General features: G+C 45.7%; 2 protein-coding genes across 2 annotated transcripts in view; one reads left to right on the top strand and one right to left on the bottom strand.

The window, feature by feature from the left end:
* The first annotated feature begins 6464 nt into the window (after positions 1-6464).
* On the top strand, positions 6465-12414 carry GINS2 (GINS complex subunit 2). The gene is made up of 5 exons (XM_065416535.1): positions 6465-6608; positions 7497-7611; positions 8991-9090; positions 10959-11085; positions 11771-12414. The coding sequence occupies exons 1-5, from the start codon at positions 6519-6521 to the stop codon at positions 11894-11896; spliced, it is 558 nt and encodes a 185-aa protein (XP_065272607.1). The 5' UTR covers positions 6465-6518; the 3' UTR covers positions 11897-12414.
* A 5037-nt stretch (positions 12415-17451) lies between these two features.
* The window catches only part of GSE1 (Gse1 coiled-coil protein), a 215555-nt gene continuing 209222 nt past the window's right edge, over positions 17452-23784 (bottom strand). Inside the window, exons 14-16 of the mRNA XM_065416371.1 lie at positions 23246-23530; positions 20267-20370; positions 17452-19280 (exon numbers count right to left, since the gene is read on the bottom strand). Of these exons, the coding sequence (XP_065272443.1) occupies positions 19146-19280; positions 20267-20370; positions 23246-23530 (524 nt within the window). The 3' untranslated portion in view covers positions 17452-19145. The remainder of the gene's footprint in view (positions 19281-20266; positions 20371-23245; positions 23531-23784) is intronic.

Below are 23784 nucleotides of genomic sequence, written 5' to 3'. Positions count from 1 at the left end.
TCAAGCTGAAGGAAGCTAAGCTAGTTGGTTTCACGACCTGGTTCTAGTCAGTTTCATGTTCAGATTTTTACCCATGATCCCAGCGCTGCAGCAGCACAAGCAAACAAAATGCAAACCCTGCTTCCACCGACATTTAATAAAAAACATTCAGACGTTGGGTCTAAGCAGTTTTAGCGTGTCCCACTAATGTGCTTTGGGGAGGATATTGGTGGCATTATGTTTGTTTTTAATATGAAGAGCAAAATGAACTGATTCCAAATGGCACTAACAGGGAAACTAAGTAAGTGGCATGACAGAGATCATCCTGGGAACATTAACATCTTAAACATAATCACAGGCTGGGTCTTTCCACCTTGACCCTAGCATTACACATAAAGATCCTCCACGTCCCATGATGAGACATGGGGTCTTTGCTACCAAGAAACAGAATTAATCAGAAACCTACAGGAAAAGTGGGGGAAGAGTGTGAAAACAGATGGAAATTTAATTTTTTAATGACAGCAGCAGATGGCAAAAGACACAAAAGTGTATTCACACCATGTCAGAGCCATTTATAGACTGCCTGGCACCGCCATAATGCATTCCAATAGGGTTTAGATTATTGCTCCCCTGAGACATGCAGGCAATTGGCTTTCGAGTGGAATTGTATTATTTTTCTTGCTGCAAACTCTGAAAATAAAAGTTTCACTGTGGTTACAGTCACTGATAGGTAAGTCACTTAAAGTCACTGATAGGTAAGTGGCAGAGTAAATACATTGAATGAATTTGACTGTGCACTGCCTCCCAATGCCTAAGGAGAGAATATTCTGACCTCAGAGCTTCACTCTCTTCTCACAGTGGCTTTACACCATCAGAAGGCTATTGTCTTCAGTGGTGTTACCCTACAGCAGCCTAACTGGAGAATCAGGCCTGCAGTGATTTCAGTGAGAGATCTAAAGGCACAAAATGTGGGCTGTTTGAGATCTGAATCTTGATCTGCATTTTGCAAATTAATCCACCCAGATGTGGACACCCCTGAACGTTGAGGTGTTTGAAAGCCAAAGCAGGATTTTGGAGCTTATGTCCATCTCTTGTGTTAAAATCAAGTCAGAGCTGAGTTATGGAGATTGGATCTGGAAATGCATTGGAGTCTGAGCTTCTCCAAGTCTGGATTGCTGATTTCAAATGTAAAGCTGGGCTTCTTGCCTTTTCCCAGCCCATTTCCTCCTCCTGTTTCATCCTGCTATTGTGATCAGCACAGGCCTGTATGACTTTCTCATGGATGGAGCAGCAGAAGCTGCTGTGACTGCCAGAGGGAAGGGACCTTCAGAACAAAGAACTTCACTAAGGACGTCTCTATGTTTGGGATCTTTGCCTCTGTGTAGCTATCCCAATGTAGCTCCACCAATGCAACCTCTCAGGGTAGACACACTGCACTTGTTTAAATCAGGACTTGCAGTGGTGCAGCTTACCCTGATTAGAAGCTGGAAGCTCTTTGAGTCCCACATACACGCTATTTTGAGGGTTCTCTGCATCAGAGTGAATTTAGAGCTAATAGAACCCAGGGCAGTGCTTACCTAACACAATTTCTTTGTGAGTTACTCTTTTCACTGTTTCAGGTTTGCTCCAGTGTTAGAGTTGCTCTTTAAACCTGTGAAGATCAGAGCTGTCAGAAATCTGTTGATTACCATTGCTAAGGGTTGCATCGTGAGTCTTCTGTGTTTTGATTTCCGGGGGCTGGGGTTTGCACCTGAGTTTTGTTTTGAATGCGGGGGTTCAAACAAACTCAAAATGTCAAAAGGGACTGAAATCATGGCTGAGAGATGGAGACAAGCCAATGACAACCGTTTCCAAAACCAAACTCGCGTCTGGTTTTGGTGTTGCCAGCCAGCGCTCATGATATTTGGTGTTTTTCTTAAAGCCTCAGCTCCCGGAGACTGGTGGTTCCATCTTCCATGAGAATCTCTATGAAAGAACTCCCTTTAAAACAAGAAGTCATTTTTTAGCCCTGATTGTTGTGCAGGAGAGCTGAAAAAGGTGAGGTCTAAGGGCTCAGAAACCAGGAAGTGGATAAAAAGGACCGCACATGTATTAGTGTTAAAAATCTCATGATTTTCAAACCAATCTCACGTTTTGGGGCCTGACGCCTTTTTTTTTTAAATGCTTGGGGTTAGTGATATTGCAATTGGCACTATTTGGTCCCTCCTTGTTGGCAGGCACAGCAAGGAAGCCAAGGGTGATCGAGTGATGGAGACTAAGCTGCTTTCACACCCCCAACAGATGGTTCCCCCGGTCAGAAATGAGACACCTCGCCGGGGGCAGTAAACAGGGGCAGCTTGCCCTGCCATTGCCACTCCTGATGCTGTCCCTCTTCCACTGATAAAAAGAGGCCTGCGGAGCTGCCCGTCTGGCACTTTTCATACACACAAAACTCACTTAATTAAAAAAAAAGCCCTTAGGGAGTCATAAACTATCGATCGATAAAAATCAATCGATAGGAACCATTGGCAGCTGCTGCGAGCAAGATGGCGCTTCGATTTGTTTTTTATGGGAAGGGGGTGAGAGCAGAATGAAGGAAAATCAGACTCAGACATAACAAGGCCTTTGAGTGACAGCTGCAAAATGGGATTATTATCATCCTGCAACTATGGCGCTATCGTTTTTCATTTTTATTCATGCAATGTAGAGCGGCTCGGCTCTCAATGCTATAGATCCTGGTTTGGGTGAAGAAGAGAATAACGGAGTGGCTGATGAGGGGTAAGAAGAGGAAAAGTGGCTCCCTGGGAAAGACTTTTTGTGGGGAAACGCAGTATACCTGACACTGGGTCCTTTTTATTCTTCCCATTGCATCAAGGTTGCTGCTGTTGCTGGGACACGATGGAGGCAAGACAGAGAAATAGGTGGTGTTTTGAACAGGATCACAAGAACACACCATTAAATAGATCTGTCACTGCTAATGTTGTTTGAAGGCTTTCTGTTTCCATGACAACCTGACAACCTAACAGCCTGGCTGACAGTGCTCTAAATCACTCCGGGATAAAAGCCTTTTATTTTTTTCTTTCCCCTGCATAACTTTGGACATTAACATCTTCAATGTGTCTTGACAGTTTTATTTGTTGTTTTTTTCTTAGAATCATAGGGTTAGAAGGCACCACAAGGATCATCTAGTCTAACCCCCTGCCAAGATGCAGGATTTGTTGTGTCTGAACCATCCAAGACAGATGGCTATCCAGCCTCCTTTTGAAAACCTCCAGTGAAGAAGCTTCCACAACCTCCCTAGGCAGTCTGTTCCATTGTCCTACTGTTCTTACAGTTAGAAAGTTTTTCCTGAGATTTAATCTAAATCTGCTGAACTGTAATTTGAACCCATTGCCTCTTGTCCTGTCCTCTTTGGCAAAAGAGAACAACTTTTCTTCATCTTTTTTCATGGCAGCCTTTCAAGTATCTGAAGTCCACTGTCATATCCCCACTTAATCTCCTCTTTTCCAAACTAAAAGTACCCAGTTCCTTCAGTCTTTGTTCATATGGCTTGCATTCCATCCCTTTGATCATCTTTGTTGCTCGCCTCTGAATCCTTTCCAGTTTCTCTACATCCTTTCTATACATTGGAGACCAAAATTGGATACAGTACTTCATCTGAGGCCTAACCAGTGCCGAGTAGAGTGGTACTATCACCTCCCATGACTTTCATGCTATGCTTGTTAACGCAATCTAAAACTGCATTTACTTTTTTTGCAACAACATCGCATTGCTGACTCATGCTGAGGTTTTGATCCACCACAACTCCTAGATCCTTTTTAGCAGTGCTGCTGCCAAGGCAGTTTTCCCCCATTCTGTATTTGTGCATTTGGTTTTTCTTCCCTAAGTGTAGCAGCTTACATTTCATAGAATCATAGAATATCAGAGTTGGAAGGGACCTCAGGAGTTCATCTAGTCCAACCCCCTGCTCAAAGCAGGACCAATTCCCAACTAAATCATCCCAGCCAGGGCTTTGTCAAGCCTGACCTTAAAAACCTCTAAGGAAGGAGATTCCACCACCTCCCTAGGTAACCCATTCCAGTGCTTCACCACCCTCCTAGCGAAAAAGTTTTTCCTAATATCCAACCTAAACCTCCCTTGCTGCAACTTGAGACCATTACTCCTTGTTCTGTCATCAAGTACCACTGAGAACAGTCTAGATCCATCCTCTTGGGAACCACCTTTCAGGTAGTTGAAAGCAGCTATCAAATCCCCCCTCATTCTTCTCTTCTGCAGACTAAACAATCCCAGTTCCCTCAGCCTCTCCTCATAAGTCATGTGCTCCAGCCCCCTAATAATTTTTGTTGCCCTCCGTTGGACTCTTTCCAATTTTTCCACATCCTTCTTGTAGTGTGGGGCCCAAAACTGGACTCCAGATGAGGCCTCACCAATGTCGAATAGAGGGGAATGATCACGTCCCTCGATCTGCTGGCAATGCCCCTACTTATTATACAGCCCAAAATGCCGTTAGCCTTCTTGGCAACAAGGGCACACTGTTGACTCATATCCAGCTTCTCGTCCACTGTAACCCCATTTGTTTTTTTTGAATTTCATTTTGTTGTTTATAGCCCAGTTCTCCAATTTATCAAGATCCCTCTGAATTTTAGTTCTATCCTGCCAAGTATAGGGGCACCTGGCATTGGCCACTGTCAGAAGACAGGATATGGGGCTAGATAAATCTTTGGTCTGACCCAGTACGGCCATTCTTATGTTCTCTTAATAGTAGTTCTATCGAGCCCACATTTCTCCAGCTTACTTATCAAAGTATCAGGTCAACAGCCTTGCTGAAGTCCAGATATATTATGTTCACCGCATTCCTCCTAGCCACCAAATCAGTTACCCTGTCAAAGAAGGAAATCAAGCTGGTTTGGAATGATTTGTTTTTGGTAAATCCATGCTGTCTGCTAGTGATTATCCCTTCATCCTCCCTTCTTAAACACATCGATTGCTGGGTGTTTGGAGATGTTTTTTCTTTTTAATTACCAAGTGACGGGGAGAAGGATCAAGATCAGAGGTGAGGAATAGTTGAAAAATCCCTCCTTAAAATACTTCTCTGCTGTGATGCTCACAACATACCCAGCAATGATTGTGGGCAGGCAGGCAGCTGGTTTGCTGTTTTTCATGCTGATTAATGCCATCTCTTTATTTCCTTGGGCTCAGCCCGGTTGCCTATTGTATCCATCGGTTGGCCGTGATCTTACACTAGAGCATAAGCTCTTCAGGGCTGGGACTATCTGTTATACATTTGTACAGTGCCTAGTACAATAGGGCCTTGGCCTCTAGGTGCTATCTTATTATTAATATTAATGAATCAAGGTCCCTTCTCGGTCCAAGACACACCACTGTCAAGGATAGCGATGGGAAAACAAAGCAACAATTCCGTAAACCGGCGATTAAAGAAATACAGAGTGAAGAGTCAAATGCCTAAACCAAACTGGCAGAACAGATTACAGGCTGTGACTCGCTCAGATACTATGGTAATGGGGATTGGGGACCATATAAGAACAGTAGAGAGGTGAAAGGCAGCAGAGGATTGGGAACTCAGATGCTCCCGCTCTCACTGCTTTTGGCATCTACAGCGAGGTCAGGTGTTTACCTGCAGCGTAGCTGTACTTGTGCAAACCTTTGGCAGAGGTGTAAACCGTGCCCCGTGCCTAAAACCCCAGGGGAGGCCAGGGCTGAGACTCGGGCTCTTGGCTGAAGTCTCAGGCCTTGCTCAGCACGCTCAGGGTCGGTGCCAGGTGTGCCAAGGCCCAGTGGAGCACGGCTGCAAAGGTGATGCTGATTAGGAGGGAGGGGAGCAGAGCACAGGCCCCCAGGCTGCAAAGGAGAGAGATGGCTCTGGAGTCCTGCAGCCGGCTGGAAACATGGCGCAAGCTGCCCAGGAGGGGAGATTGGCCCCTAACCTAAAACATCTGGAGCAGGGGCAGCTCTGTTCCCCTGGGGGCTAGAGGGGCGGAGCAGGAGGCAAGGGACTGGGGGGGGGGCGCGGCTCCATCCCCATGGGGGCGGGACTCCAGGTCCTGAGGGGAATCCCCCACGGGAAGGCGCGGCGCGGGGTCTATGACACACGGCAGGGCGGACTCAGCCAGGCCCGAAGACTGCAGCGGGCCTGAGTCACTGCCCCTGCACAGGCCCGCGGCATCCCACGAAGAGCGCTGCTTGGCGGGGAACATCCTCCCTCAAGGGACCGTTCTCCCGCCCAGCCGGAGGACCTGCGCTCAAGAGCGTTCTGATTGGCTGGAAATAATGCTGGCCGCTCAGCCAATCGCGTAGCACGGTGTATGTGACTAAGCCAATCAGAGCCAATCAGAGCCTCTTATCTGCGAGCCTCTCGGCTAACCCGAGACCGGGAAAGCGCAGCCAGCTTCTCGCGCCGCTAAATACAGGCAGCGTCAGGCGAAGGTATGTGGTGGGGCGGGGTCTATCTTCCTCCCAGCCAATGGCAAAGGGTGTAGGCCGGCGCGCGCGTGCTGCGAGTTCCAGTTCCGGCGGGTTGGTGGCGGCGCCCCCTCAGGGCCATGGATCCCGCCGAGGCCGAGTTCCTGGCCGAGAAGGAGCTGGTGACCGTCATCCCCAACTTCAGCCTGGACCGGATCTACCTCATCGGGGTGCGGGGCTCTGGGGTTGAGGGGCCGGGCCGTGAGGGCGGGGTGCAGGCAAGTGGGCCTGGGTGGGGGCTGGGCTCTGGGGTGTCTTAGGCTGAGGGGCGGGAATGGCGCATGTTGGGGGGGCTCTCGGGTGTCACGGGGCCGGGGCCCCTGCCGTGGTCTAACATAGGGAAGCAGCGTGTGGCGATGGGCTGGCCCGGGGCTCGGCTGCGGGGAGGGGATTGGTGGGGAAGGCTGTGTGGCAGACGGCCTTGGCCCACTGGCAGGGGCCGGGGTCGGAGAGCCATTCGGGGCTGACCCGCTCCGCAGTGGGGCTACTGGCATCCCAGGGGGTCTGGGCGCCTGCCTGTAAAATCCATAGCGATAGTAAAGCCCCTAGTGGAGCAACAGCAAAGTGCCCCGTTGTGAACGTTGCATTCCCCCCCGGGCTCTTCCTAACCTCCACATCCCCTTTGGCTAACTGCCTGCTAGCCCAGATCCCCCCTGCAGCGTCAGTGGATACAAGAATCACCTGCACTTACTGCCCTGCACTAGCTGTTCTGCTATTAAAACCTCTCCCATAGTCCACCCACTGCCAAGTGGCTACATTTCAGTGATGGGAGAAGTAATTTTCATCTCCAGCTTATGAAAACCTTTAGGATAGAAAGTGCCATCAAAATGTAAGTAGTTACTGCTAAGGGAAGAGAGAACTGTGCTGGGATCTGGGACCAAGAGAAAGGGTGATATCAGTTGGCATGGGGTGGCTTCCCTAAATCTACAGGAAACTGTTGATCCTTTAGCAGTGTGTGAGGCTGATGAGGGAAAACTGGATTTTCAAAGAAGTGTCACAATTTTCCATGACCTGTTACTTACACTTCCCTTATTTTCATACTGAATTTCATTTTCCAGGGGGATTTGGGTCCCTTTAATCCTGGCTTGCCTGTGGAAGTGCCTCTTTGGCTAGCTGTTAACCTAAAACAGAGACAGAAGTGTCGGCTAATACCTCCTGAATGGATGGATGCTGGTAAGGAGAACAGTAGCCTACAGGTTAGGCATGGACTTAGCCAGGCTGCAGGGCTAGTGGGGAGTCCTGAAATACAGGAATTGGACCTTTGCACTTTTCCCAAGGGAAAGTTGCAGGGATAAATGGAATTGTGGGAGCAATCGTTGCCTAATGCAGTGCTGCTGAGATTTTCAAGACCTAGCATGATTTTAGACAGACAAGGTGGGTGAGGTAATGTCTTTTGTTGGATTGACTTCTGTTGCTCCAAGAGACAAACTTTCAAGCTTACACGGAGCTGTTCTTCGGGTCTTGTCTCTTTCACCAACAGAAGTTGGATCAGTAAAAAATATTACCTCATCCACCTGTCTCTCTAATATTCTGGGACCAACACGGCTATGACAACGCTGCAAACTAGCGTGATCTTAGCATATCATCATTGTAATTTTTAATCTGTGTAGTTAGAATATATTATTATTCTGATACATAAAATTGGTTTAAAATACAGCATCCCAGTTCTGCCACTGGTTTCAGTGTGATCTTCAGCTGGCCACTTCACTGTTCTTGGCTTTATTTGACCACTTGTAAAATGAGAATCATACTTGCCTACCTCAGTGGTGAGATTTGTTTGTAATAAAAATGCAGAGTATTGTTATAATCAAAGGGGGGGTCTGCTGCCTTTTAGCACCTCTCTTTTCTAGCTTTATCTCTAGGGAAGAGGGGCCTTTGGAGAGCATACAGAAGTTCTGATCTCCTCATTCTCCTTTGTCCCTTGAAGGCAGTCAGGAGTTGAAGAGATTTTTACCCCAATGTGATGTATGTTCCTCCCATTAGAAATAAAAATCCTAGGTTCCTCCATTCTGCCATCTTGAGGGAAATGTGTAGTTGAGGAGGGCAGGAAGCAGGTAATGATGGAATCTCAGGAAGAGTGAAGAGGCTTTTGTCTCTAAACATTCTCCCTCTTCCACATTTTCTTCAATCAGAGAATGCAAATCAGTGAGCCAAAATGTTACTTGGCAGAAAGGTTCCTTTTTTGGAGGAGCTTTCTCTCCAGGCATGTGACTCCTTCTCTCCTCATGTCCCAAGTGGTGAAGGATGAATCACCATCTAGCTATGTAGGACTGAATGTTGCTCCTCAGTTCCTGTCACCGCAATCCTGGGTTGGTGGTGGTCCCTTTCTCCCATATAAATTGAGGTCCACTTTTGCTTCTAGACATGAGATCAGAGCAACTTTTGGGCATTAGAATTGTTTCTCCTGCAGCCTCTGGTGTCTCCACCTAAGTGCTGATTCCACCTGATGTAAACACAAAACTGGCAGCTCATCCTGCAAGGTTGGTCGAGGGGACTTGACACCAGAGCAATGAAGCATCTAGTAAAGTATGACTCTTCCAATTGTGTTTCAGAAAAGCTGGAGGAAATCCGGGATCAGGAACGCAAAGAGGACACTTTCACTCCAATGCCCAGTCCCTACTACATGGAACTAACTAAGCTGCTGTTAAACTAGTAAGTAGGTCTCTTACTGTAACCAGTCAAAGACACTTTCCTCCCTGTCCAGTGGGGTTTGACATTGGTAAATATTCAGGAATGTGAGTCGTGACACAGGAAAGCTTTTAGGATTTCATTGGATTTAAATTTGGAGGCCTTTGGGAAAGTGTTAATAGGAGGCTTACTCCAAAGTACATCAAGATTTTGCTTGGGCACTTACCTAATGGTAGCCTTTGTATTTATTAACTTGATTCACTTGTTCTGTGGTGTGATAACTGGACTGCAACACTGCCTACAGAAGTAACTAAGTGTAGTGGCCCTGGATGTATTTAGCATATTTTTTAGCTTCATTTATACAGATTCATAGCTCTTTCAATCTACCTGAGAGGCCCAGCAGCCTAATCTTTCCAGACTTCTCTGCCCTCTGCTGCTGTTAGGGTACCCTTTAGGAGATTGGAAATTCTTCCCTTCTCAGCCTGCAGAGCAGGGATTGGGGATGTCCTGACCCTAAGCCAGGGGTCGGCAATGTTTGGCATGCGGCTCGCCAGGGTAAGCACCCTAGCGGGCCGGGACAGTTTATTTACCTGCTGACGCGGCAGGTTCGGCCGATCGCAGCCCCCACTGGCCGCGGTTCACTGTCCCGGGCCAATGGGGGCGGCGGGAAGCCGCGGCCAGCACATCCCTCGCCAGCGCAGCTTCCGGCCGCCCCCATTGGCCCGGGACGGTGAACCGCGGCCAGTGGGGGCTGCGATCGGCCGAACCTGCCGCGTCAGCAGGTAAATAAACTGGCCCAGCCCGCCAGGGTGCTTACCCTGGCGAGCCACGTGCCGAACATTGCTGACCCCTGCTCTAAGCTGTCATGTCTGCTAAAACATTTCATTACCATAAAATTAGCATTCTGGCTGGTATTTCTTCTAAGCCAGTGGCTCTCAACCTTTCCAGCCTATTGTACCCCCTTCAGGAGTCTGATTTGTCTTGCATACCTGAAGTTTCACCTCACTTTAAAACTGATTTTGTAAGCAAATAGACATAAAAATACAAAAGTGCCACAGCACACTATTATGAAAAATTGCTTACTTTCTCATTTTTGCCATATAAATCAATTGCAATATAAATACTATATTTACAGTTCAGTGTATAGTGTATATAGAGAAGTATAAACAAGTCATCTGTATGCAATTTTAGTTTGTACTGATTTTGCTGGTGCTTTTTATGCTGTTGTAAAGCTAGGCAAATATCTAGATGAGTTGAAGTACCCCTTGGAAGACCTCTGCATACCCCCAGGGGTACGCATACCCCTGGTTGAGAACTACTCTACTAAGCACATACCCTTCTGACTCGAAAAGCCCTTGATTACAGAGGACTGGCCATTTGAAGCCCAACTGTTTCTTCTGATGCTTATGACATCTTAGCATGCAGACTCTTTCCTTACACTAGAATAACCATGACACTTCTGTCCAGGTGAATTGATCTGATCTCTTGACGTCCTTGTGGAAGTATTTAATTGCCTAACCATTAGGATGTTACGTGGTACAACTTGTATGGTCCTTGTGATTGAGTGGTAAGCGTACTGGGCTGAACTTGAGCTCTAATAACAGTTGAGCCATTGAGTTGCTGTTGTGACTTCCTGGTATTCCAGACCAGCTGCGCAATTAAAGACCAGAAGGATTGTATTGAAAACTGAGCTTTCCTGGGTAAATAAAGTATCCAGAAAACCCCAGCTGCAGAAGCCGCAGCACTTTGGATTTCAGTGTTCGCTCTTTGTATAATGCAAACTACTCTGCTCATGCTTCAGAGATTCGAGAAGCTGCCAGTGTTACTCATTCCAGAGACTTAACTTATTAGCCCCTTGCAGCCTGTTCTGACCTACCTTCCTCCTCTTCTAGTGCCTCAGACAGCATCCCGAAAGCAGATGAAATCCGAACACTGGTTAAGGATACCTGGGATACGCGGATAGCTAAACTGCGGCTGTCTGCAGACAGCTTTGTCAGACAGCAGGAGGCCCATGCCAAGGTACAGTAAGGGAAATCTGGGGTGGGCTGATAAGTCTGCTAGTTTTGGCCTGGGAATGTTCAAGATGCTGTGTGATTATGTGGCTTGTGAATGATTAATACTGCTAGTAAACGTTCCAGTTGTAGCTCCGCCCCCTCCACCCCCCCAGTGATTTGGTTACTTCTCAGTTGAGAACTATAGCCATATGGAGTTTTTTACTCCACATGTATTATGTTGTGCTTCTTTCAACTCTAAGTGTCTACACTACAATGTAGCTCTTGACAGTGTAAGTCACCCAGTACACTGACCTTAAACTCCACCTCTGCAAGAGGTGTAGCTGCTTAGGTCGATGTAGTTCAGTCGACACAGTATCGCTATAGACACTGCATTTACTGTTCTGGCTGTCAGCCCCTAGTGGGCTCAGAGCCCCAGCTGTTAGCCCCAGTGGCTGGGCTCCGGGCTTTCAGTGTTCCACAGTGCCCCACACTGTCATTTAAATTGGTGGAAGTGCTCCTGTTGAGGACATGCACTGCCAACAGGAGGAGGGTAGTGTGGACGTGAAAAATTGATTTAATTACTGCAGTGGGTATATGTTGACGTAACTTATGTCGACTTGTCCATAGACTGACCTTCCTTTTGCCATTGTGAGAGATTGTAGTGCTGCTTCCCCAAATACTGCTGTAATGTCACCCTCCTTGTCTTTTAGCTGGATAATCTGACCTTGATGGAGATCAACACCACTGGGACTTTTCTTACTCAAGCCTTAGATCACATGTACAAACTACGCACAAACCTTCAGCCGGGTGAGAGTTCCCAGTCCCAGGATTTCTAAGATGCCTTCTGACAGTCTAAAACCCTCATGGGATGAGGCAATAATAGTAGGAGGACTCTGCCCTGTGGGCACTATTAATGAGTCCTAATGCAATTTGCCTTATGCTGTTTTTATGCCTTAAATACCCTGTATAGATCTCTGCTAAAAACCATACAGGTCTTACACATTTCCTGTCAATTGTATCGTGTGTGTGTGTGTGTGTGTGTGTGTGTGTGTGCGCAATAGAAAGAAGGCAGTCTTGTGGCTGCATATTAATAAGTTGAGGACTGCTAATGGCACAGAGGGCATTTCCTGCTCAGCTGCTATCGTGAACAGCTTCTGCTCTGCAATGAGCATCCTTGGCAAAACAAATGATTCTACCTGGCAGAACTCTCCCAGCCCCTGTGCAGCTGTCTTTGCAAGATGAATTGGTTGCAGCAGTTAGATGCTGTTGGGAGGTTTTTCTTGTTATTGCCTTATTGGATGGGGATTTAATATCTCTTAAATGATATGTAGCAGTAATAAATATGCTCTTAGTTTAGTGTCTTGCTCTTCTTCTCCTTCCTCTGGGTTGTCTAAAGCCTGGTTGAGGAAGATCACAGAATGGGACTGTTTTGAACACCTGGATGCACAGCAGTCCTGGGGCTTCCCTGGGCCACGGAGTGATATATGGATTTTAACCCAACTCTACTGCAGCGTAAGGCTTGTTTCTTCAACTGGGCCATCACAACAGTATATTCATCTCTGAGCAGAGCTGAGAGATGAGCTCACATGGCTGGCTTGCCAAGGCCACTTAAGTGCACAGTTCTCTCTCTGTGCACTTGTAGCTGTGTATTTTTCCCTCAGTGGGAGGATACAGCTTTAAAGAGAACACACACTACCTCATTTGGTTCAGGTACTGCTTCTAGCAGGCCCCTGAGCTATTCGGTGTGGATGCAGCTGTGGCAGGTGGTGGCTTACCAGCAGCATTTCTCTCTCATGTACACTTTAAAAAAAAAAAAAAAAAATTCCCTTTGTTGATTTTCCTGAATATGAATGTTATCATAACCTCTGCAATAGAGAGACTAGTAGGTGGTGTTCATAGAGCATGTTCCTGAATGCTGTGGGGGTAGGTGATCATTTGAAAGCAAGAGATTATGATGCATCTTAGCTCCCACTGCACTGAATCTAATCTCTGACAACATGCCAGTTGCTGTGCTAGGCTCTATGTGGACAGCAGTAAAGGGGAGAGCCTAGCCAAGCTGCTGGCTGTTTGGGAGACTAAGAAGTGGGTCCAAAATCCAGTTGGGGGAGCAGAACGAAATATTCTGGATGGTTGGAAGACATGTCACCGTGACGTATTGTACATTTGATCTTTTGACTGAAGTTACTATTTGTTTAAAAAAAAAAAAAAAAATCAGGCATAAAAAAGAGTGAACTGTCTGTCCGAAGAATAAGACTCCTTTTCCTTTACCGTACACTAATTGTGTGAAGATCAAGATGGTATTATGTGAAAACACCTCCTCTTCTCTTGCCCTTTGCAGCTGATGTGGGGGTCCCTGTCTATCTCAGAATCTATAAACTGGTCTTACTGTCAGTTTTAGGCTCAATTATAGCAGTCACATCTCTGTGAACACTGCAAGGAATCAAATGTAGCTGAATGTGTATGGGGGCTGCCCTTCGCTCAATGGAAAGCAAGTCTCTTGTCCATGGCTCTCATCAGGCAGCAGTATTTAATCACCATAACGTTCCCCATGTCTTCAGACAAATGTTTCCCTACTGCCTTTGCTCTCCAACAATTGAACTGTCTTCCAGGTATCTCCCACCATCTACTCCCTTCTGAGCTTCCCCTATGCTGTTTTTGCTATCCCACTGTCTCTTATGTAGTCCCTGGTTAACTTGTATGTATCTCATTATCGTCAAGTGGGTGTGAGTGAAGTGGCCTGTGTATCTGATGCTGTAATGAGGTAGGCTACTCTGCACTGACTTGATCCTTCTGAAATAACAAATCCCCTGACCTATGTGTAAGCTGCTCAGATGCGTCACCCCTGCCTTAAAACAGCTTGTAGAGCCTGTGCTGGGTACTGGCTAAATGCCATGATGTAGTGTCAACCACACAATGCCTTTTTGCTTGAATCTTGTAAATAATGGTAGTGCATTGTACATGTTGTCCTTCACGCTGGATCAGTGTAACTTTTCCATCCACTAGTGGGAGGGAAAAACAATCCTTTGCCATGATTTAGGACAATTTTATTTTTTGGATGTTGTCAGAAATTACAGCAATATATTCATAAATACCTAATTACTACATTCAACAAATAATATATTACATTACAATTAATTCAAACAAGTACACTTAGAACAGGTTTAATTTTTCTTTCACAGCATCTAAACTGCCCCCAGCAGGCCTGGGCGTCCTCCCCCCTCTGCCTCTCCCTCCCATGCTCTGTTTTTTACTGCTCTAGCAATTCTGCACAGGGTACATACAAATAAAACACAACCAGTCAACATGGCCCTTGGGGCAGGGGAGAGGGAAGGGAGTATTACTGAGACTTTTTAATTAAGCACTGGGTCAAGAAGTTGGTGATTAGCTCCTTTCTCTATTGGTATGTGAGGGATGGGGGTGGAATCGACACTCCAGTTCAGGAATTGTTGCTAAGCAAAGTTACATTTTCAAACAGGCTCCTAAACATTGCCATCTGGTGGTGTGCTTGTAAACTCCCACTTTCCAGTGTATTGAAATTGATGGATAACCTGACAATGAACTTTTTTATCATGGGCTGGGAGGGGAAACAGCGATTTAAACATCAAGTGTATTTTTCTGTGTTAAAATTATCATGAAGTTTGTGAATTGGCATGTAGTAGGCCAAAGGCTTGCTATGCAATCTGGTTTAAAGAACTGTCAGCCATAAGTGTATTTTGCTTCTTAAACAGGTAAGTTAAACGAAGAATTTGTGTGCCTTTTTTTTTTATGCACTTTTTGCACATGCAACAATAGACCTGAAACAGAAAACAGTGGTAACTTCCTTTTTTTTAAATGGAGCCCTATTCATTTTTAAAAGCCCCCAGTACTTAAATGCATTATGATTAGAAAAGTGACTAAAAACAGCATTATAGTGCTGCTTGGTGTATTCTGAGTCATAGCTGTCTCATCTTCTAATACCCACTTACATCTTTTTCTGCTGTCAGTCGTGTAGTATTTACAGGACTGAACACCAGAAGCTAAATTCTAGTTACCTCAGCAGCATTGCCAACTAAATTCTGATGCTAGAATCTTTGATTGCTGACAGTGTATGAAGCAGGAAGGCTATGGCTTTAGTTTCAGGTTAGCAGTAACCTGCCTTGGCATTAAAAATAGTCTCACTTTAAGTTGTAAAAATAGGCAAGTCTGATAGTTGATGCTTTTGTTAAAAGTAAATCTTTAAAAACCACATAGTATTCTAGTCACTTGCCTGCCCATAATGGCACTTTAAAAAAAATCTCTGCCCTCCGAGTGAAAGGAAAACTGCAGGCCTGTTGCTGTGAAGACATTGCTAGTCATGGAAGACAGAAGTTCCTTCATGTAAATACTTTGAAACCACAGTGGCATAAATCAGCTCTGAAGCCAACTGTGCTGTGTAATAGTTGCTGTTCTTCCTATTGTATATTATGTTGATGTTTTGTCTGCTCTTCAGTCTCCCAGATGGGCAATAGTGTCAGTCCACCAGAAAAGAAGAATCACACATGAGCAGTCATACAATTAATCATTTCAGCTTTTTGGGTAAAGCTAAATTGACACTAGTCAGTGACTGCTTTATTTTCTTCCATTTGCAAAATGGAACGGGCTCAAGATAGGTTAGAGATTTGCTGTTTGCACTGCCCTAAATACCAACACAAAAGGGGAAAAAATATAGAATTGCATGGCTTAAAATGGGTATTAGTTTCAGCTTTCCTTTCTGGTCCTTTTCCTTGTTCATGCTGCATTACAGCCTTAGATTTATTTAATCTGATTGTCTTGGGGATACTCCTGGGGGGGGAGGGGGGAAAAAAGAGCCTTCAATGTGGAAACTACCAGGGTTGCAATGGGGTGTTTGTAGGAGCTATGGCTAAAAGAAAATCATAGCCTCTACATCAGGGGTCGGCAACGTCTGGCACGCGGCTCGCCAGGGTAAGCACCCTGGCGGGCCGGGCCAGTTTATTTACCTGCTGACGCGGCAGGTTCGGTCAATCGTGGCCCCACTGGCCGCGGTTCGCCGTCCCGGGCCAATGGGGGCGGTGGGAAGCCGCGGCCAGCACATCCCTCGCCCGCGCCGCTTCCTGCCGCCCCCATTGGCCCGGGACGGCAAACCGCGGCCAGTGGGGGGCCGCGATCGGCCGAACCTGCCGCGTCAGCAGGTAAATAAACTGGCCCGGCCCACCAGGGTGCTTACCCCGGCGAGCCGCATGCCAAACGTTGCCGACCCCTGCTCTACATACTACATCTAACAATAGGTTGACGTTACTTAAACATTCGCACATGGATTTGCTTTTCCCTGTTCTGCCCTCATTGTTTCACTCTGGCTAGCCCCTCAATCATGAGCTATGCAAGAGGGTGAAGTAGCTGTCACTGCCATCTGACAACATATAGGTGCAAAATCTTCTAGGAATGCAATAAGCCAACCCTTGCCCTGCCTGAGATGTAGTGGGGGCAGCGTGAATGTTTCTTCGGAAGAACAGCAATAGACTCAGGCTTTGTCTACACTGGAAACTGAACGACAAAAGTTTTGTCGTTCAGAGGTGTGAAAAGAACATACACCCCCCCCCCCCCCCCCCAATGACAAAAGTTCTGCAGACAAAAAGCGGTGTGAACAGCACTTCATTGGCAGGAGAGCTCTTCCACCGACAAAGCTACTGCTGCTCATTCGGGGTGGAAGTTTTTTGTCAGTGGGAGAGCTCCCTCCTGCTGCTAAACAGTGGCTACACTGCGCTGCATGCCTTTTAGCGGTAGGGCTGTAGTGGCACAGCTGTGTTGCTAAAAGGTGTGTAGTGTAGACATAGCCTAAATGGCTTGCCTTCTAAGTGTCAACTGTTAGAAACCTAAAGCAAATAACATGGAGACAGAAGGCCATGAACCTTGTCTAGAGCATGTTGTGATTACTAAAGGCTGTTTTTCCACGCCAAGTGCTTCATGGTTCCAACAGAACAGGTGTCTCTGGCTGTCTCTGTCTTCCAAAATCTGCTGTTGAAGGAGACATCTCCAACCAAGTCTAGAGACAACAGTAGTATGTAGATTTTGATCAGAGATGTCTGTGATACTTTTGCCCTCATAAACTGTCTCACGACTCCCCCCCCAGCTACAGAACATTTACAGTAGCTGTTGAGTAGGGGAATGGGATATGTACATCTATAGCCCTTCCTGTCTAATTTACAGCTGAAAACGAAGAGCCTGTTAGTGCTGTTCCTCCTGCTGCCACTTCATCTTAATTTAAGATGAAATATTCCTGATAAACATGCACAGCAAATGCGATATGAGGAAACACCTAATGCAATATTACTGCCAGCTGCTAGGAAGTAGGGTGAAGCGTAAGCCTATTACCCACAGTATCCCTCACCCATCTAAGAAATTAATAAAAAACAAAATCAATTCCTGTGCACTGCTCAGAAAAGACTGAATTTTGCCAGCAGCTGCCCCTCGGCTGCTTACAAGGACTAGAGCTCAGCTAGGTTAGGGATAACCCAACTGTAAACTGAACTTCAAGCCAGCTCTTTGTGAAACAGGTCCTCCTACTTCACAGAAACGTTATTGAGGAATAACTACATGGAAGAGACAGAAAGGGCAAGCTGGGAGAATTTCTACTTCCTCCTCCCTATTCCCACTGGTGTTTCTCATGTGCGTGAACAACGGGAAATTCAGCTCAGTCTGCATTGCTTCCTCTCCTGTTGTTCTCTAACAACTCATTGCTAACACAAGCAGTCTCCCCCCCGCCCATTTAAAACATTTTCTAGATTACTCGTCAGAGTGCTGAAAGACATCAGTAACGCTGAATCATAGACCCAAACAGTTCATTTAGTTCCTGAACTTTTGTTCCCAACACAGACTTTTCCACTCCCTTCCCCATTTAGTAGCAGCTGGTCATATTTGTAATGTAACTTTTGAAGTGCTTGAAGGGGGAAAAAAAAAAAATCAGTGAAAGGGCAGTAAGGAATAATTAATTCCTGGCCTTTTAGTAACAGAATTTTCTGTACCAGTAACTGATGCTACACAAAGCAAAAAACAGAAGTGATAGCACATGCCCCAGTGGAAAGCTTTTTTTTTTTTTTTTTTTAAATTGTTTTAAAACACTTCAATATTTGTCATGTCCTGACCAGCAGCAGTACAAACACTAAAAGCAAGTTATTTTGCCAAAAAAAAAAGCAGAAACATATTAAAAATGGCAAGCTTTTTATAACAATAATTAAAGTAATAAAAACATACAAAACTTTTTAAATATATACACAGTACAAGGCTGAAGCACCTTTTTGACTTTGTTTTTTTTTTTTTAATTGCAAAATCGTTTGAGTTTGTATGAAAAGTTCACCCACTAGGGTATGTAATTTGTCTCTCTCTCTCTCTAGGTGTGTGTGTGTGTTGTTGTTCTGTACATTCCGCTCCCTACCCCCCAAAACAGTAATAAAAAGGTACCTTCGGTTTGTTTATTCACTTTATTTTTTTATAGCGAAGTGCATTTCCAGTGGAAAGCCTGTTGATTTAGGAAAAGGCTCAAGTTCTGAAGCTGTGTTGGCTCCTTCCAGGACTTGTTACTCTGCAGATCACTACCACAGCTTTCCGTATCGGAGATACACAGTTCATTTGCTTTCAAAAGTGTACCCAACTTCCTCTTAACACGAGACACACCATCTTCCCCGTGAAGAACAGGCAAACCCCATGGTACAGTAGTTGGACTAATATGGCAACAAAAGAATGATTTTGTGTGTGGACAGCACCCCCTCTACAGGGAGGTGGCTATTAGTGTTGTTGATGAAGTCTTATCAGATTTAAAAAATAATAATTAAAAAGTGGAGGGGAAGGAGGAAAAAAAGCACCCCTCATTAAAATTAAACAAAATCTAGCCTTCATGGGTGGGTTGCTTGCAGAATTACAAAGATTCAGTTGCATTGAAGTCAAGATAGAGGTGGGTATTTTTTCTGGATCCCATAATCCTTTGCTCCATGCATGGCACATTCTCCATTTATATTTTAGCTTCAAACCTCCCAGTGAAAAATATTAAATATTCAAGGTAATAAAATAGATTATTATTTCTATACTATATGTTCAGCCTAGTGCAAGGGAGCGTCACCTGGGATATCCCTTGAAATAACCCCTAGACCACTGCATTGCAGGCAACGCAAGGCACTTTCTCAAGTGATCTAGTTCGGCCTGAAGTCGCTCCCTTTCCGAGACAATCTTCTGCTTCTGGTTCCTTAGTTCCTGTAAGGGAATAGGATAAAACAAAGTGAAAAAGGGGACATTGACACCTCTCTCCCAGCGTGTGCATCTATGGGGGATATATTATGCTCTTCTGCAGGGGCAGGCCACTGAGTTTGTTGCAGTCAACATTTGGGTGGTTTGGTGGGCAGATGGAAATGACAGCAAAGTTGGATCAAACCAGAAGAGCTGATTTTCAATCATGCTGGGGTAGTCCCGTTGAGTTTCCCCTGAGTAAGTGAGCTCGGAATCAGACCCACATGTTTCCCTCAAACTTTGTGGCATCTGTATTTTTCTCAGCACTGTTCCTTCTTACATTTGTCCACCCTACTGCCTCAAAGCTCCTGCCCTAAGAATGGAGATCCTGACATCCAGCCTTGGCTGGAGCCAGCCCATGTCTTTTTCCTGTGGTGCAGAGGTGGGGAACCCTGCAGCCAGCTTTTCATTGGGCCAGACAGGAAACTAAAAGGGATGGCAAAACTTGTACTGCTGCATTTAAAAAATCCTACATGGCAAGTGTTATAATAAACCTACTGCCCTGCACATGCTGAATTCCCAGTGATGGTGGGGGCACTGAACAAGCACAGAGAATCACAGGGGAGCAGTTCTGCCCTACAAGTTGTTTATAGGTTTGCACAGACTCTGGATGGGTCTTCTTTCCTTGCTACCAGGGTCATGCTGCTTACAGTGACCCTGTCTGCATGATACTTGCTAGTGCATTTTTATTCCAGAAGATGCTGTATACAAATGGGCAGTAGGTCATCTGAGAAGCATGCTATTCTATACAGGTTTTTACACCACACTCATCACCATAGTGTCTGAGTGCCTTCCAATAGTGCAATAAGCAACACGACTACACGTGTCATGTGTTGGTTCTCTTGTCCTCACCGGCACATTCCCAAGGGCAGACTCCAATTTTCCTCTACTGGGGTTCCAGTAGGTTTGCCCCCCCTAACCCCCCCGAGAATATCAAAGTGTCTATCGCTCACCGCCATGCTGTGTGACAGCTGCTCTGCAGTCAGACTGAGACTGTAATGCTGGGCCTCCAGCCGTCGGCACTGTGTCTGCAACACTTGGCGTTCCAGGTTTTGTTCTGCAAGCAAATGAGAAACAATCAGCCTTGCATGGTATCATCAGACTATTTGGCTAATAGCATCTCTGGTCTGGCTAGTCTTTCCCACACCAGGCTCCTGAATTCTCACCCTTGATGTTGGCCTTCTGAAACCTCAGAAGGTCACTGCCAGAGGTAAGATGTCAGACATGCCAGTCTGCTCCAGCATGGACCTCTCAACCTTCATCCACCACTACTGAAATGTTCTCACCATATTATGTCATGGAGATTAAGGACACCATCACTGTTGCCAATGATCAACTGCGCAGCAAACTACATAACCTCATGGATGGAAGTGTCCTCCATATCTTGGCGTTTTTCCTAAAATTTGTGCACCATGCTGCAATGTTCCTAAGGTGTTCATTTGTGCATTCACCAGACATGACCGCTGGCATTCTTTAAACCAAGCACTGGCACACTGGACAGATCTGTAAAAAGTTAAGGCAGGATACTTCTTGCCAAATTCTCTCCTATTCCAGCAGGATTAACTCTGCCCTTCCCAAGTAGATTAAAATAAATTCCAGGCAGTCTACAGTGCCTCTAGAATGCAGCATGGTTCCAGACTTACCGCCTCTTCAGAATGTAGGCCCAGCTCCTAAAGGTGTTTAGGCTCCTATCTTCCATTGATTTCAAATGTGCTCAGTTTGCATAAAGGAAGGATTTTTTTTTAACTGCCAGTCATGCAAATACAGCCTAGGATCTGAGAGACAAGCTGGGTTCTTTATTGCTTGTGCATCATCAACTAGGTGCCTAAATACCATGGGAATGGAGAACAGGCTCTGCAGCTGGAACAAAGATTCTATTGATGGGTGAGCCAAAATATAGCATCCAGGTTCCTCTCCCACAGCTCTGTTGCCTCTGCAAGGCTAACAGGAGTAAAAGCTTATTATGGCATCAGACAGGAGTCCGAATATATACAGGGAGCAGAGCTGTTGAGAGAGGTCCATTTTCCCCCTGTCATTTTTCTGACTCCACACTTTAAACAGAGACTCTGCTCTGTGTGGAATTTAACCATCCAATACCACTTTTCCTAAGGCAGGACTGTACTCCTGTCCAAAACCCCTCCTTCCATGCGCAGCCTGCTTTGAGCCAGATGACTACCACCACCCATGGCAGAGGTAGCTACATTATAGTGGTGCTGTTGGTGAAATACTTTGGGATCCTCCAAGATGAAAGGCTCTCAGGAATGCAAACTAGTATAATCATGTTCTAAAGGAAAGTAAGAACTGATCTGCAAGACAGCCTGATGTCAAATAAAGGGTCCGCAGCTTATGGAAAAAACACTGCCGAAGCTCCTTTGAGAAAGCTAACAGCACCTTTCAGTTTTCTAAAAGACAATTTAAACTGTATTCATAAGGATCTGAGTACGTGAGATGTAATTAACTTCCAGGGTATCAGAAACATTATTGGGTCTTGCACACTAACAAAGGATTTATTGCCGTGATAAAACGAGAGGGGAACCTAAAGCAGCTGATCCACTGGAGGCTGTTCAATATTTCTATCGTCTTATCAAGAACACAAAGAATAATCAGAGCGCCGGAAAAGAAAACAGCATGTAGCAAAATTTGTGCAGCACTGAATGTGTGGAGCATTCATAGGTGTTCATAAGTTAGCCAGCTGTATTGACGCTGAAAGGTTGCTGTGTATTTTTGATAACCATCTAATCACGGAGGACTAATTGCAGTGGCATGAACAAACACCTGAGTCTTAAGAGCTGGAGAATCAGGTGGATACCACAGAGATGGGTGCTGTGGAAAACAGATTAAATTAGATTCACCAATAATGGTAAAAGATGCCCCAATCCTATTTCAGACTCTGAGTTGCAGCCTACACATGTATTTATAACTGCAATAAATTAGGGAAAGACTTGGTGATCAATCTGCATTTGTGTTTTCCTGAGACTTGGCTCCAGCTCGCCATTTGGTAATTAGCTGTGTTGTAATTCCTAAAGTGTCTCTCTCCACAGATGAGACTGACAGCCCTTAAGTGAAGTGTTGTTCAAAAGAAAATGACTCACAGCCCCTTGGGTGCAGTGCATGCCAGTGGCTGAGCTATCTGATTGTTTTGGGGCACAGTGGAGGGTGCGCCAGGTCACCGTTTGACACCTGTATGGCATCTCCATTGCCAGCTTGAGGCGGTGCATCAGCGGGGTTATTTTTAGACACATTTCAAGAATATAAAGCAGGAGACTAAGGAGAAAAACATCAAGGGGTTTTGCGCTCTTGAATCCAGACTCCATTTTGCTGTGCAGCCTTACAGACACTGCTCTAAGGTGCTGGGTCGTATTAATGAATTTTCATACACACCTGTCGCCTTTATGTCTATCCTCTGCTAATTAACAGCCTTATGCTTTTCCACAGCCCCTTCCCGTCGGAGGATCTTAAAGTGCTCGACAGATGTGAATAAATTTGCCTCACCTGTGAGACTGATCTGTTTTTAATCCCCATGGTACGGATCAGGAAACTAAAGCACAGAGTAACATGCCCAAGGTCCCAATGGGTCGATGGCAGAGCCAAGGCTCGAACCCAGTGCTCTTGGAAAGTAATAGGCACAGAGCAGTTCTTATCATTATCAGAGAGACAACCCTTCAGTACTGAGAGAGCACAGTCAAGCAAGCAACTGCAGCAACAGGGACAGCAGTAGCCCTGCTATTCCTTCTCCACTCCAGCTGAGGTTGAAGTTGGAAGTTTCACCAAAATTCCACCTTCTCCTCTTACATTACAGAAAATGTAGTGATGTGAGCACCCTCTGAGATGGTAGCAGAAATACCATACTGTCATTTATAGGACTGAGACCTCAAGGTGACAGGAGGGCTTGAAATCGCCTTGATGTCCCATTTGTAATCCTTTTCCCTTACCTTCTATATGTTCCTGATAAGCTTCGAAGATTGCCTCAATCCCCTGCCATTTAGGTCTAGGGTACTCCTCTTCCTCCTCCTCTTCCTCCTCCTCCTCCTCCCCCTCTGAGTCAGAGTCCTTGTCCTGTTCAGGTGGGATGAGCCCCTTTCGTGCCAGTGGGGTGTCTTGCTGCCCATTCTGTTGAGGCAGCTGGACCCTGCTTGAGGTCTGAAGCTCAGGAATGTTGTAATGGATAGAGGTGTCAATTTTGTGGTTCTGCTCTGCAGTAAGTGCTGCTGCACTTCCTGAAAGCAAGACAGGAACAGAAAACAATCAGAAAAGAAGACTTCTTATGTCCTCAGAAGACATTTCAAACTAAACAGGGCACATACTGGAAAACATCTCAAGGCCCGGGCCAGCGTGGATAGTCTACATGAGCTAATTCCACAGCTACCACCTGTGATCAGCCTAATTTCTGGGTGTCAAAGCATGTCCTGCAATGAAGTATATTAGGACTGATTTTCCAACCCTTGCCTCCATCCGTGTGCATGCACCTGCT

This window comes from Emys orbicularis, chromosome 14, assembly GCF_028017835.1.
Source record: "Emys orbicularis isolate rEmyOrb1 chromosome 14, rEmyOrb1.hap1, whole genome shotgun sequence".
Lineage (NCBI taxonomy): Eukaryota > Metazoa > Chordata > Testudines > Emydidae > Emys > Emys orbicularis.
This window is presented reverse-complemented; position numbering and strand designations above follow the sequence as displayed.

Bases quoted from the DNA above. Each gene is read 5' to 3' on its own strand.
- GINS2 (XM_065416535.1), top strand. From the start codon at position 6,519: ATGGATCCCGCCGAGGCCGAGTTCCTGGCCGAGAAGGAGCTGGTGACC. The intron at 6,609-7,496 runs GTGCGGGGCTCT...TTCATTTTCCAG, and splicing joins ACCGGATCTACCTCATCGGG to GGGGATTTGGGTCCCTTTAA. The intron at 9,091-10,958 runs GTAAGTAGGTCT...CTCCTCTTCTAG, and splicing joins ACTAAGCTGCTGTTAAACTA to TGCCTCAGACAGCATCCCGA.